This window comes from Pezoporus occidentalis, unplaced genomic scaffold (genome assembly GCF_034315485.1).
Source record: "Pezoporus occidentalis ecotype Australia unplaced genomic scaffold, CSIRO_AGI_Poc_V1 ctg115, whole genome shotgun sequence".
NCBI classification, from domain to species: Eukaryota; Metazoa; Chordata; class Aves; order Psittaciformes; family Psittacidae; genus Pezoporus; species Pezoporus occidentalis.
This window is the reverse complement of record NW_026912940.1, coordinates 2,971,431-2,986,081: the sequence shown is the minus strand read 5'-3', so window position 1 is coordinate 2,986,081 and position 14,651 is coordinate 2,971,431. Positions and strand designations below refer to the sequence as shown.

General features: G+C 42.6%; 1 protein-coding gene across 3 annotated transcripts in view; it reads right to left on the bottom strand.

Annotated features, from left to right (window-relative positions):
* The window catches only part of KCNK10 (potassium two pore domain channel subfamily K member 10), an 86,716-nt gene that overhangs the window by 25,725 nt on the left and 46,340 nt on the right, over nt 1-14,651 (bottom strand). For all 3 annotated transcript variants that reach the window (XM_062638818.1, XM_062638822.1, XM_062638811.1), the window contains one exon: nt 13,375-13,703. In XM_062638818.1, the coding sequence (XP_062494802.1) occupies nt 13,375-13,596 (222 nt within the window). In that variant the 5' untranslated portion in view covers nt 13,597-13,703. The remainder of the gene's footprint in view (nt 1-13,374; nt 13,704-14,651) is intronic.

Genomic DNA, 14,651 nt, shown 5'->3' with positions numbered 1-14,651 from the left:
CTAGGGCCATGGGAACAGCTTAGATTTAAACTTTTTAATACCTGCTCAAATTACAGTAGCATCCTCTGCACACATGAGCTGAATATATGACTGAACTATAAGCTATTAAGGTGGAACAAAGGTACAATGCATAGACAAATGACAGAAGATACAAAACTATTAAGAAGAAGACTGACACTACAAAGAGATCCATAAATATCATACTCAAAGTAATAAATGCCAAAGGAAAAATTCCCCAGTAGAACAGCTGATGTTAGAGGCAGCAAGAAGGGTGGTAAATAAAAATAATGTTTGTGAAGTCAACTGAAGCCAGTCAGCCAAGAATCTTAATTCCCAGACAATTCATCATTGATTACATTATTTATATTTTATGCTAACTAAAGAAAAAATAGGATATATATTCCATTTGAAATGAAGGAATAAGATAGCTATGGAAACATCATGAAAAAACTTTACAATCAGCTAGGAATTCCCAGTTGCCGCACTGGGCAAGATTGCATGTCTACAGACAGCATGGTACAGAGACTCCCAGCTAGTGCTTCAGTGAAAAAAATCCAGAACAGAAGCTGAGGTAGCTATACTGCTTCCTGGGCACTGTCCCATGTCTCACACAGCACTGAATCAAACCAGGCAGACATAGCCTGCTGAATGTTTGCTTGGGGATTTCTAAAAGCGAACCATACTGTATCACGGAGAAATACACACTTGCTTTTCATTGCAGCTTCACAGTCCAAAGGAAAATACAGCTAAATACATCAGCCTCCAAAGCACAGAAATAAATCTCTCATCGCCAGCTGGCACATTCAGCTCAGTTGCTTCAAGTTCATTTTTGAGATGCCCTTTGGTACATACTGTCTAGTTACTTGTCAATTTCATGCAATCTATTGCCTGTCAGAAATTCAGACCTCACTATGGAACAGGAGCTAAAAATGACTGCCTTTCAAAGTAAACCTCTCCTTCTCAAATGTTCCCTCTGTTTCTATTAGTTTCCATGAAACTAATGCAAAAGGAACCAAGCTTCTCTCTGCCATTTACCATTTCCAGCTCTTAGCCTTTCTCCCTTTCTGTTCCAACTTCACTTCATGTTGATGTTATGCTGCCAGATCTTCCCTTTCTCTCTCACTCTGATATTTGCTCCTCCTCCTAAATATTGCCACCAGTCTTTAGCCTTGGTTATTTCAGTGAACTTATTGCCAAGGCTCAACAGGAGAGGTAAAGTTCTGCCTTTCACATCCTTTCTTTCTTTGACTTTGTTCAACACAGAATCCTCACCTATCAATGCAAGTTTCTGACTTTTCTCATTCCAGTTCTATAACCAAAATCTTCTATAACGAAATCTTCTCTTTTGCCTCTGAATTGTGATCTACAAATTGTCACTGTCATTTTGTATTTCACCCTTTTCTATACAGCTGATGTGCAAAGTTAACCATTTTACTATTGCCCCACTTCTCATCTGTTCATCTCTACAATTTGTCTCCTGATATTCTCTTTAACCTCATATTCTTTTGTGATTTTAGCACTGATATTTAAATACATCCATTTGACACCTCTTCTATCCCTAGCTTTCATGATACACTTCTTCCATCTGGTGGCTCATTTATCACATTTTTTCTTTTCTTCCCTTTCCATTTTGCACTTTTTCTTACTCATTTTTTGCCTATATTTCCAATTGACTTCATTGTTATAAATATTCTTCTACTGCATTTTTTTCCTTAGGCCAGTTTCAGCTAATCTGCTCCCCAGTTTTTAGTTATTCATCATGTTGCCCATTAAAAAGGGATCTCAGTGGGAGAACAGGGGCCTGGGTAAGAACAAAGGCCAGGTATATCTAAAGATATAAGTACAGGACAGCCTTTTTTAACATAAATGCTGTTACATGCCAGGCTAACCTGATTGTGAAATTACAGTATCAGCAAGCTACAGACTTGGCTGTTTGCATTTCATGTGGGCAGAAAGCCAGGGCTCCTCAGCACCTGACCATACCTGAAGAAACAGGGATATAGAGAAAGGAGGTGTTTATCACCAAACTCTTTGAAAGGGCTTCTGCACCAGTTGCTGGCATACTGTGAGTGCAGAGATCACTTGTTTACCCAGAAGAGTGTAAATCAGCATAACAGACAGGTTGCCTGTTTAAATAGGCCATGACACACTGTTAGCTACTCGTCATGTTACTTTTGCCAAGGAATGCTGCCTGCCTTCCCTTTGAGTGTGTGAATGTCAGCGTGCTAATTACAACACTTTAATCACATTTGAGTTTACACAGTTCAGCAAGTCTGTTAGGGCCAAGCACTAACCCCTGAAGTTAAGGAGTGTCCCATTGCCTTAGGTAGCTTTGAGCTTCTCAGGCTCCCTTTTCATCCAGTACAAATTCATTTTTTCTTTAAAGCTTGACTGACATCATTCATTATAAATATCCAACTCTCCCAATGCTAGGTCTTAATATATAATGTTTTGCATACATCATGGAGGACAGAAAGGGAGCATTAAGAGAGCAGCCCTACAGTTAGCAGCACTTAAATATGCAGTTTCAGGTCATGGGATGAGTAAAGGGTGCCTTACTACGACCACCACAAGTCCACCTACACAGAAGTATCCTGCTAGATGAAGATTGTCCAACAGCAAGACTATCAGTGGCAAGACTCTCCCAGTTCGCACAGACCATGAAATTTTACAACGTTTTCCCATCCATGAAACTACAGGTAGGCTTTTTTGCATGACCTGAAGATCTGCATCCTCAGGTTGTCTTGGAGCAGAGAAAGAACTAGTTTCCAGAGTACACTCTGATGGCAAACTTTCCACATTTAAGACATTTTAAACTAGTAGTTTCAGGTATTTTTATACTTGAAGTACCATCAAAAGTAACAGGTCATCAAAGCAAACTTACTCCTTTCCTGTTTCTTTCTTCCTTCTCAGGGGGAATTACATGCAAAGTGCACTTTCTTTAAATATTTATTATGAATTCAAAAGGCATTCTTCTTCAATTAGCAATTATTATTCGATGGTAATTTATCTTTTGAAATGCCACCCATTCAGGGAAGGCAATAACCTCAAATAACTCAAAGGGCTGTAATTGTCTTTCTTGCTGTTCAAGTAATGTGTGTGTCCTAAAGCCGATAGGCAGATATGAGTGACGGAAATGACAAAACTACCAAAGTAAATCAAGTACTCAGTATTGCTGAGTTTATATTATTATATGTTTTCTAAACATATATTTCTGGTCACTCTTTTCAATTTGGTTCCCCATCATTGTATACATGTGCATTTTACTCTTGGGCCCTTTGGTATCAGCACACTGGTCTCTCTGTAACCAAAAAGATGTGATCTGGTGAATCTGCATGGGACTGCAGGCAAAGCCCACATCAAGTCCAGGATATGTGGTGATACTGGGATGACTGAATCCTGTATTCCCAAAGAGAGTACAATCTGGACTCCATCTTAATCTGGAATAGGCTTTATCAGTTCCACCTGTTGATATTCAGGCAGCAATATTTAAAGACTATGAGGCATGGGCCTACCTTGGGCTGCCTAGTTCTTAACATTTAGGACTCAAAGTCCAAAGAAAGCTACAGTGAATGCTAACTTGTTCCATCGGGTGTCAAGAAATACCCCACAACATAAAATCAAAATAGTATCTCTTTTCAATGGGTAAAATCAATAATATTCCCCTTATACCAAATAGCAACTACTGGGGTTTCACCATCTCAGTTCCTGCACCCACAACACCATACAAGTGGCAGACTCCAGCTCTCTGCAGCCCTACCCTGCCCAGCCACAGGCTCTGTTGAGCTGGGGTCTGATCCATGGGCTGATGTCCCTCCAGCCATCCAGCCTCAGCCTCACCTGGGGAGATGCCTGATAGTCTGGGCTCAAGGATGGCCCTGGCTGCCCCCAGCCAGCTATCCTCCCTGGCTGGCACCAGTGGTATCCACAGCTGCCAGCTCCCTGTCCCCTGAGGTACAGGTAGTCCTCACTGTGCCAGGGTACTCACATATCTCATTGTCCCTGGTACACAAGTGAGTACCAAACTTCACTGATGCATTAGGTGTCTTGAATGCTAATTAAGAACAATTATATCAAGAAAATGTTTAAAGTCTATTAGAATCACAGAATGGTGGAATAGTTAGGGTTGGAAAGGACCTTAAGATCATCTAGTTCCAACCCCCCTGCCATAGTCAGGGACACCTCACACTAAACCATGTCACCCAAGGCTCTGTCCAACCTGGCCTTGAGCACCACCAGGGATGGAGCATTCACAGCTTCCCTGGGCAACCCATTCCAGTGCCTCACCATCCTCAAAGTATAGAACTTCTTCTTTATATCCAATCTCAACTTCCCCTGTTTAAGTTTGAACCCACTACCCCTTGTCCTACCACTACAGTCCATAACGAAAAGTTCCTCCCCAGCATCCTTATAGGCCCCCTAAACCAATGCAAGGCAGTTTTCTTTTGCTATCTTCATATATCTATCTTGAGATTTTAAAGGAAGTAAAATTTACTACCAGGATTTGAGGTGTCAGTCAATTTGTTATATAAACCAGTTCTCTCTGCACAATTTTCCATATTGTATTAAATTCTACATCTTTTGCCTCTAAAATTAAATTCTGGGATTAAGACTGAACCTCTGCTTTAAAGGCTTACTTGACTGATTCTGTTTTTTTTTTCTGGCAAAAAAAAAGGCTTTTATATGGTTCACTTTCTTATGTTTCTTTAATTTTTCAGTATCATCCCAAGCACGAAAGCAGCAAATAATTTCCAAGGACAGGCATAACAATACACTTCTTGAGTGCTGAGCTATGAAAAGGATGTACCCTATGTGTAACCAAGGATAGGAATTTGATAAAAAAAGAAAAATCTTGTTGTCTTCTTTGTAGTTCCATTAATTCCTCTCCACAGATCATGCTACTCCAATAATGATTATCTCCCTTTACAATTCATTTCCAAGCAGATTCCTATCAAGCATACAAACAGTTGTTTCAATTGCCTTTCATGTTGTCCTGGGTTCCGCAGTAGCAGTCATGTTTTTCCTTTGTGTTAACTGGTACAGTGCTGTGTTTTGACTTCCAGTTTGAGAACAGTGTTGGTGAAGCCGATGTTCTCGGTTGTTACTAAGTGATGTTTACCCTGACCAAGGACTCTGTGAGGCTCATGCTCTGCCAGGGAGGAGGGGAGGCTGTGAGGAAGCAGAGACGGGGCGCCTGACCCGGGCTAGCCGGGGAGGTATTCCATACCACAGCACGTCATGCCCGGGGTGAGGGGTAACTGGGAGTGACCCGGAAGGACAGGGGTTTCCGGGTGGAACTCGTTTCTCTTGGCCGGTGGTATCGTATTCTCTTCCCTTGTTATTTTCCCTTATCATTGTTGTAGCTGATAGTAGCGGTGGTGATTTGTTGCTGGACTGTTTTTGTCTCAACCCGTAGGAGTTGCACTCTCTCGATCCTCCTCCCCGTTCCTCCGGGAGCGGGGAAGGGGAGAGCCCCGGTGCGGGGAGGCAGGGGGGGAGACGGACACGGACCTCGATTGTTGTCAGCTCGGCACCACTCACTGGGAGTGAGTGAACAAGCTACCTGACTGGGTTTAAACCACGACAGTTCTTTTTGGCGCCCAACGTGGGGCGATACAGCGGAAGAAGTCTTTGAGAAAGGGAGGAAAATAATCCAAATCCTGCTGAAAGCCGGTTTTGCCATAAAACGGAGTAAGGTCAAGGGACCTGCACAGGAGATTCAATTTTTGGGAATAAAATGGCAAGATGGACGTAGACAGATCCCCACAGATGTGATCAACAAGATAACAGCAATGTCTCCGCCAACTAATAAGAAAGAAACGCAAGCTTTCTTGGGTGCAGTGGGGTTCTGGAGAATGCACATCCCAAATTACAGTTCGATTGTAAGCCCTCTCTATCATGTGACCCGGAAGAAGAATGATTTTAAATGGGGCCCTGAGCAGCAACAAGCCTTTGAGCAAATTAAACGCGAGATAGTTCATGCAGTAGCCCTTGGACCTGTTCGAACCGGGCCAGATGTAAAAAATGTACTGTACACTGCAGCTGGGGAGAACGGTCCTACCTGGAGCCTCTGGCAGAAAGCTCCAGGGGAGACTCGAGGTCGACCCCTCGGCTTTTGGAGTCGGGGATATAAAGGATCTGAGGCCAGCTATACCCCAACTGAGAAAGAAATACTGGCAGCCTATGAAGGGGTTCGAGCTGCTTCGGAAGTGATTGGCACTGAAGCACAGCTCCTTCTGGCACCCCGGCTGCCCGTGCTGGGCTGGATGTTCAAAGGCAGGGTCTCCTCTACACATCATGCAACCGATGCTACATGGAGTAAATGGGCTGCACTAATTACACAACGAACTCGAATAGGAAATCCCAGTCGTCCAGGCATTCTAGAAGTCATCATGGACTGGCCAGAGGGCAAAGATTTCGGAATGTCACCAGAGGAGGAGGTGATGCGCGCTGAAGAGGCCCCACCATATAATAAACTGTCAGAAAGTGAAAAGCAGTATGCCTTGTTTACTGATGGCTCTTGCCGTATTGTGGGAAAACATCGGAGATGGAAGGCAGCTGTATGGAGTCCTGGACGACAAGTTGCAGAAACTGCTGACGGAGAGGGTGAATCGAGTCAGTTTGCCGAGGTGAAAGCCATCCAGCTGGCCCTGGACATTGCTGAACGAGAAAAGTGGCCAGTACTTTATCTCTATACTGACTCATGGATGGTGGCAAATGCCCTGTGGGGGTGGTTGAAGCAGTGGAAGCAGAGCAACTGGCAACGCAGAGGTAAACCCATCTGGGCTGCTGCACTGTGGAAAGATATTGCTGCCAGGGTGCAGAACCTGGTGGTGAAGGTACGTCATGTAGATGCCCATGTACCCAAGAGTCGGGCCACTGAGGAACACCAGAACAACCAACAAGTGGATAAAGCGGCTAAGATTGAAGTGGCTCAGATGGACTTAGATTGGCAACGTAAAGGTGAATTATTTTTGGCCCGGTGGGCCCATGACACTTCAGGCCATCAGGGCAGAGATGCAACATATAGATGGGCCCGTGACCGAGGGGTGGACTTAACAATGGACACTATTGCCCAGGTTATTCATGAGTGTGAAACATGTGCTGCAATTAAACAAGCCAAGCGGTTAAAGCCTCTTTGGTATGGAGGACGATGGTTGAAGTATAAATATGGGGAGGCCTGGCAGATTGACTATATCACACTGCCACCAACCCGCCAAGGCAAGCGCCATGTGCTTACCATGGTGGAAGCAACCACCGGGTGGCTGGAAACATACGCCGTGCCCCATGCCACTGCCCGGAACACCATCCTGGGCCTTGAGAAACAAATTTTGTGGCGACACGGCACCCCAGAGAGAATTGAGTCAGACAATGGGACTCATTTCCGGAATAACCTTATAGATATTTGGGCCAAAGAGCATGGCATTGAGTGGGTATATCACATCCCCTACCATGCACCAGCCTCTGGGAAAATCGAACGGTACAATGGACTGTTAAAAACTACACTGAGAGCGATGGGTGGGGGAACTTTCAAGCATTGGGATACACACTTACCAAAGGCCACCTGGTTGGTCAACACCAGAGGATCTGCCAACAGGGCTGGCCCAGCCCAGTCAGAACTGTTACATATTGTAGAGGGGGACAAAGTTCCCGTGGTGCATATGAAGAATTTGCTGGGAAAGACAGTCTGGGTAATTCCTGCTTCAGGTAAAGGCAAACCCACTCGTGGGATTGCTTTTGCTCAGGGACCTGGATATACTTGGTGGGTAATGCGGGAAGATGGGGAAGTCCGATGTATACCTCAAGGGGATTTGATTTTAGGGGAAAACAGCCAGTGAACTCAATTGTATGCTGTTGCCTGCTGTGTAATGCTTTTATAGCCCATCAACTAGATGTCTCCAGGTCACCAGCGACTGGCCCTGACTTCCCTCCAGCCATCATCCCAACAGAGAATGAACTTTGAACATCATGGACCGAATGGACTCGGCAGCATTATAGGGATTGGTCCATGCACTAAGAAAATGATTTTTCCTCTTGGTCTGTATGTATATGGATGTATATATGTGGGAGAGCGATGGTGTATTGAAAAATGTGGGATCTGAGCACGACGTGAATGGTATGGAATAAGGGGTGGATAATGTCCTGGGTTCCGCAGTAGCAGTCATGTTTTTCCTTTGTGTTAACTGGTACAGTGCTGTGTTTTGACTTCCAGTTTGAGAACAGTGTTGGTGAAGCCGATGTTCTCGGTTGTTACTAAGTGATGTTTACCCTGACCAAGGACTCTGTGAGGCTCATGCTCTGCCAGGGAGGAGGGGAGGCTGTGAGGAAGCAGAGACGGGGCGCCTGACCCGGGCTAGCCGGGGAGGTATTCCATACCACAGCACGTCATGCCCGGGGTGAGGGGTAACTGGGAGTGACCCAGAAGGACAGGGGTTTCCGGGTGGAGCTCGTTTCTCTTGGCCGGTGGTATCGTATTCTCTTCCCTTGTTATTTTCCCTTATCATTGTTGTAGCTGATAGTAGCGGTGGTGATTTGTTGCTGGACTGTTTTTGTCTCAACCCGTAGGAGTTGCACTCTCTCGATCCTCCTCCCCGTTCCTCCGGGAGCGGGGAAGGGGAGAGCCCCGGTGCGGGGAGGCAGGGGGGGAGACGGACACGGACCTCGATTGTTGTCAGCTCGGCACCACTCACTGGGAGTGAGTGAACAAGCTACCTGACTGGGTTTAAACCACGACACATGTTCTGATGTTCCTCTATTACAATGAGTAGGATGCTTCTCATTAGCAAGCAGCTTTTAAAGACTAATTCCTTAATAACTTTTCTCCATACTCTCCACCTTTCTAATTATTGTCACCAGTGATTAAGGGACCCTCATAAATGCCCATTTATTAATTTTCCACAACAGAACCTTCAAAAGACGGAGGCCAGCAATTTTTGTCCAAGTCTAATGAAAAGTAGTAAGCTTTGAAAGAACATCCCTTAAATATTTCTGTGTATTCCATAAAAGTCTTTAGGTGACAATCGACCAGAGCGTGATTTATCTCCACCCATAACAATCTGATTGTCGTGCATGCACTACGTCTGAGGGCAGACCTACGGCATTCAACAAGAGACATGCACAGAGATCTCAGTCCAAACAGCTTAGCTCATTAGCTCGGGAATGAAGTTACAAGCTAGGGTAACCGCACCAATTTATACATGACCCAAGAGATATGAATTCTTTTTTTTTTCATATCCTTTATGGGGAAATGAAGTAAAACAAAGATCGGGGCAGAAGGGAAGTAGGGACATATAGCAGACAACAGCAGAGGCACATGCAAAAGTTTCAATAATCAGGTCTTTGTCATCGTTTTGCTTCACAGTTGAAACGGTCTTTTCCTGTCTTCAGTTACAGGCAAGCCTTACACAGAGTTAACTCAAAACAATGTTTTTTTCCTCCTCCTTCTAGAGCTTTCTTCTAGCACATGAAAACCATCCAAGTTCTCTTCATTTTACAAGTTAACAACCGGAAAAGATAAGCTGGCTCATGAACCTGGCAGGCAGCTGAAAACTGAAACATCTTTACAAGGTATTCCCTTCCTTGCTTACCTTCGGGCAAAAGTAGTTCAGAACACTAATCAAAAGTGCCTATCCAAAATATAAACTCTTACTAACATAATTAGCCAGTTAAGCCTCCATAGCTTATTTCCAGCTCTGCTTTTCCTTTTCAGTTACAGTCTAACTCTAACGAACTGCTGTAGTCATTAGTGGACATTGATAATATGACTAGTTCCCAGGTGGGTGATACTTTATTTTTTTTTATATTATAATCACTCACACTCCTAAATTAAACCTGAAGGAAAAGGAAGAAGAAGGCCCCCCAGTAACCTACGTAACTTCTTACAGTGGCAAGCCACTCTCTCTTACATCATTGTGTAGGGCTTATTACAAAAACAGGGCTCACTACAAAAGTTCTTACCCATACACAGTGTGCAGCCTACATAGAAACAGAATATGAATACCTTTATCAGGTCCATAAGAATTACTTTGCCAAAACACATTGATGGTCTTCCTTCCTACCTCTCCTAATGATAGACAACATCTGATCTTTCTGAAAGGTGCAACCTCCCCATTATACACTCTAAGTGTGCATTTTCACAAAGGCAAGATGACTTTGACCCAGCTACTAATAAGCTTCTGCTATGACATGTAAGACCAATAGCAAAACCAATAACAGAACACACAATTTTGTAATTTTCTCATTCCAGTTGTCTCATACCGTTGTCTCAAGTTGTAGATCACATAAGGTATTAAATAACGAACAAATGTCTTCAGAAGCAGAAATGTGCTTTAAAAACGTACAGTTAAGAACACCCACTTCAGGCGGCTTTAGACAATATAGACTACACTGTGAAACACTTGCTATTGTTAAGAAAAAAATATCTGTCATTGTTAGTATTAGACAAACCTGAACCAAAGCCCAAGAGATAAATACAAATTTAAAATACTTCATAAGGATTCACACTTCTTTCATCACTGGATTGATTCTGAAGTCTATGAATGAACTTCACAGTCTGGACTCAGCAATTCACATGTGTGCTACCAGTACTAATATTTGCAATGATGTGTTATTGAAGATCAAGTTGGAAAGGATGCCTCATCTACAGTAAACTTTAACAGCTGCTTAATACAGTGCTCAGCCACTTCCTTACAGATTTTCCAAAGGAGAATCCTTTGAAAGATTGAAATTTAAGCAAACCGATAGATATATCCATCATTAGCCTTGTAAAGACCATGACACTCCTTTCCTCTTCTCCTTAAAAGATTGTTCCAGAGCTACCCCAACAGGAAAAGGATATAAACTGGTTCTAAAGGTCTCTCATATTTGGAGAATGCACTTTTCCATGTTCTCCAAAGCACAGAGGTGAAGCAACAGTTATTCTGGAGAGCGTGATCTGTATTCATCTAAATGTTTCCAGGTAGCCAAGTAACATGAATTACAAACAGCTCCCTTAACAGTAGCCAGGTGCTGACTGCACACAGCACAGCAGCCAGGACCCATGGAAGTTGCCACATCAGTCTGAAATCACAATTGTAAAGGCGGACGCAGCATTTGGTGCAATGTAGAAATGCATTGTGCCAGTGTCGTGGTTTAAACCCAGGGAGATGTCACTTTTGAGATCATCAAAATGAAGGCATGAAAGCACAGTGTTAAACCTATGAGATTATCTTCAAGCAGTGGTTCACTGCTATACTGTGCTAGTTAGTTATAATCAGAGTTTTCTGTATCAGCATACCAAATTACATCCCTGGAGCCACTTTCACACCCAGACTTACAGCAGAATCCAAAGGAACTTGTTCTTTATTGACAAATCTGTTTCAATATTTCACATCACTCGGCCTTAAGACATTCACATGCAAAGCTGCTAAATCAATTTAATTTACCTTTGCAAAATGATTTCCAGTTACCCAGTGTAATGCCTGAGGGCATACTGAAATCTCAGGAGATAAGATTTTTTCAGAGTATCTGCCTTCTAATGACACAATATGCCTGTATTTTTATTTTAGTGTCACCACTTCTGAGGTGAGAGAAGAAAAAAAATTGTGTAAAATAAAGAATTAAAACTGGCATGTAACTTAGAGAGCACAGAATAAGGACTATTTAAAACTCTTTGCACTGCAGTTGATATGCAGGAGTCTACCACCCTGTTTAGGTGCTTTGATTGTTGCACTTAATATGTGCTCTGCTTTCTGCTAGAAAAGATAGCATTTTACAGACCTTTTAATAGTGACATTCCCATCAAGGGAATACAAATATCTTGCTTTTAGTGTTTTTTTAAAATCCTTGAATCAGGCAGCATGCGTTACACCTGAAGAGCTGAGGGAAATAAGGATCTCTGCGACACTGCCATGAGAAGCATGTCTGATCCGACAGCCCTGAACAGAATTCACCCTGAAAACTGAACATGTTCACCTGCCTTCTGCAGACAGATGAAGGATGTGATCAAGGTCAGCCGTGATCCAAAAGCTGTACAGTCACATCAGCACAATACCACTTCCTGCTAAAGCAGGTTTGGCTTCTTAGCTGCAGTAGTAGGCAGCCCAAAAGTGCAGGTACACAGCTTCTGACTCAGAACTGACCTGTCTTTCTGTGAACACAGGCCACAAACAGGGAGAACCCACATCTATCTGCAAAGACACAGAAATATTTTTTTTTTGCTTAGAAGAGGCAGAAGAGCACAGCTGTCTAAACATGTGGACAAGGAAGAGGAATCAGTTAAACAATGGGATATTGTGGAACACCATCTACAAGGAAACTGAACAAGTTTAAGCTAAAAAGCAGAAGAATGCTTTTTCCATTACAGCAATGAGATACTGGAACAGCCTCTTAAAAAAATGCTAAGCTAATAAATTTGGTTCACTTACAGAAAGGGCTTTATAACACAGTTGGGCTGATGGATACAAGAATCCAGGGGGTAGCTCTGTGTTCTTTCAAGCAGACTGAAATCCCAGCACCACTCTGGTGTGACACCCCAGAGGGAAACACATTGTGCTCTTGGAAAACTCAGACAAAAATTCAGGTCTGAAATACGAGGCTGAAGTTCAGCTTTGGAATATACACCCTAGGTATCTCACATTTCTTACCTAATCTCTATTTAATCCAGGCAACTGATGGGAGTCTTCTAACATCCATAATAACTTTCCTTGTCAAGAGTTTTAATCAATGAAAGATAACTCTAACCTTGGTAGATCTTTTTGCACATTATTCCATTTTCCACTTATTCCAACATACTTGATAGTTACTTCCTTCAAAATGGATTCTAAAGCTTTGCATGCTAGACTGGAGTAAAAATTCTGTAGTTCTTAAATACCAATTATTTTCTATTTTCAATTGCTACTTTATCATCATTCATTTACCTAAAATTCACAATAGTAAACCTGTGAAGTAATATTTTACACTGAGTTCAGAATTCTGAGCTGAATATTTATTTCAAAATTCCCACCTATCCTTTTTTGTTTGCTCTCCTGGTTGCTGTGTTTAATTTTTAAGGAAGAATTAAGAATTTAATATCATTTGAAAATTCAGAGATAGTGAGCAAGTGTCTTGCAAATCTGTCACCTCTCACAAGAACTTCGTCCAGATATTAAGTTCTGATTTTCCTTGCACACATTTTTCATTATTCTAGTAAATACATTTAACCTTTATTTACAATGGTTTGGAGCCATAGTTTCTATTTCTCAGACTTTAAAATGACTGGGAAAGGGCCTGTTTTTCACACCGTCCATTGTGAGGATTCTATGAGCAATTTTATTCTCCACCAATTCAGCTGATCAAAAAAATACCAAGCTGTTTATCCCAGCTTGCAAGACGTACTATCTTCTTCACATGGCCTACCTGAATCAATGTCTCCAGCTCTAGCTGAGTTACACAAACATGCTCCCGAAGAAAGTCAGCCTTCTCTAGCGCGATCGTGTTCTTCTGCCTGCTTTCAAAGGGCTGCTCCAGGGCACGGAAGACAAGTCCTCCTGTCACCAGGTAAACTACGACAACGACAAAGACAGCCACCACTGTTTTCCACTTCATGACTGTCTGCAGGCCTTGAGAAGGGGCTTCCATGGTAGCAACAACAGCGGCTCGGGATGAAATGGAGAGTCGTGGAGCTGGGTTATGCCCGTTAGTTTTGGGCTCAGGTTCACAAGCTGGCACTGGTGAGGGAACAGCCACTGAAACACAAAGTAAAAAAATCTTATTCAAAATCAAATCCCTAATGGTATAACCTTGATCTTCATAAGCAGCTTTCCTAAACACCATTTTCAAGACTCTTGCATAAACCATGCTATTCACATAGATGTGATCCTTCTCATCTGGAAGGTTCTATATGTGTTTTGTCCATCCACATGCAAGCTACCTCAGAGGTTTCCTTCACCCACTACCTCTAGAACAGGACAGTACAGTTGCATACACAAAAATTTCAGAAGGATGCAGAAAACCATTTACCCAGTAAGAACATGAAATTTTGTCTAGTTAGTATATTAATTACACAAGGTGTTATTTGGTGAGAGACCCTGGGAGAGATTTTGTCCTTAAATCATGGTACTAATAGTATTAGCAGTGCTAAGAAACTGAACTGTTAATAAATAATCAGCAATCACTACTTGGTCTAGTATTGACAGAAACTGAAGATGCTTTGCAAACCACAATGCTCTTTGGCTTGCCAACATAAGCAGGCCCATATTATTTATGTGCATTCATAAAATCAACATTTCTGAAAATATTCTTAAAGCCTGGAAACTTCACAAATTTTAGCATAAATCATTCTTCAGCCAAAGCATAACAGATATGTCAGGTCAAAATCACTCACATGCTGAGCACAATTGTGGACCTTCCAATTTAGGAATAAGACACTATATAGCCCACAAGACCTTGACAGTACATCAGAGCTAATAAACATCGACTTCCAGCCAGACTTATTAGCCCGACCACAGTTGCCAAGCTGTCAAGGCATCCTAATCAAAGCTGGCTCACCTCCAACTAACTGAGGTGTCTCAGCATCACACTTCCCAACTCTGTTCCAGAGCTAACAATGGCAGGATGAGGCCAGGTTCCTCAGCATCCACTGGTATAATAGTACCACATGAAGGCTTTAAAGATGTTGGATTCATTTTAAAGCA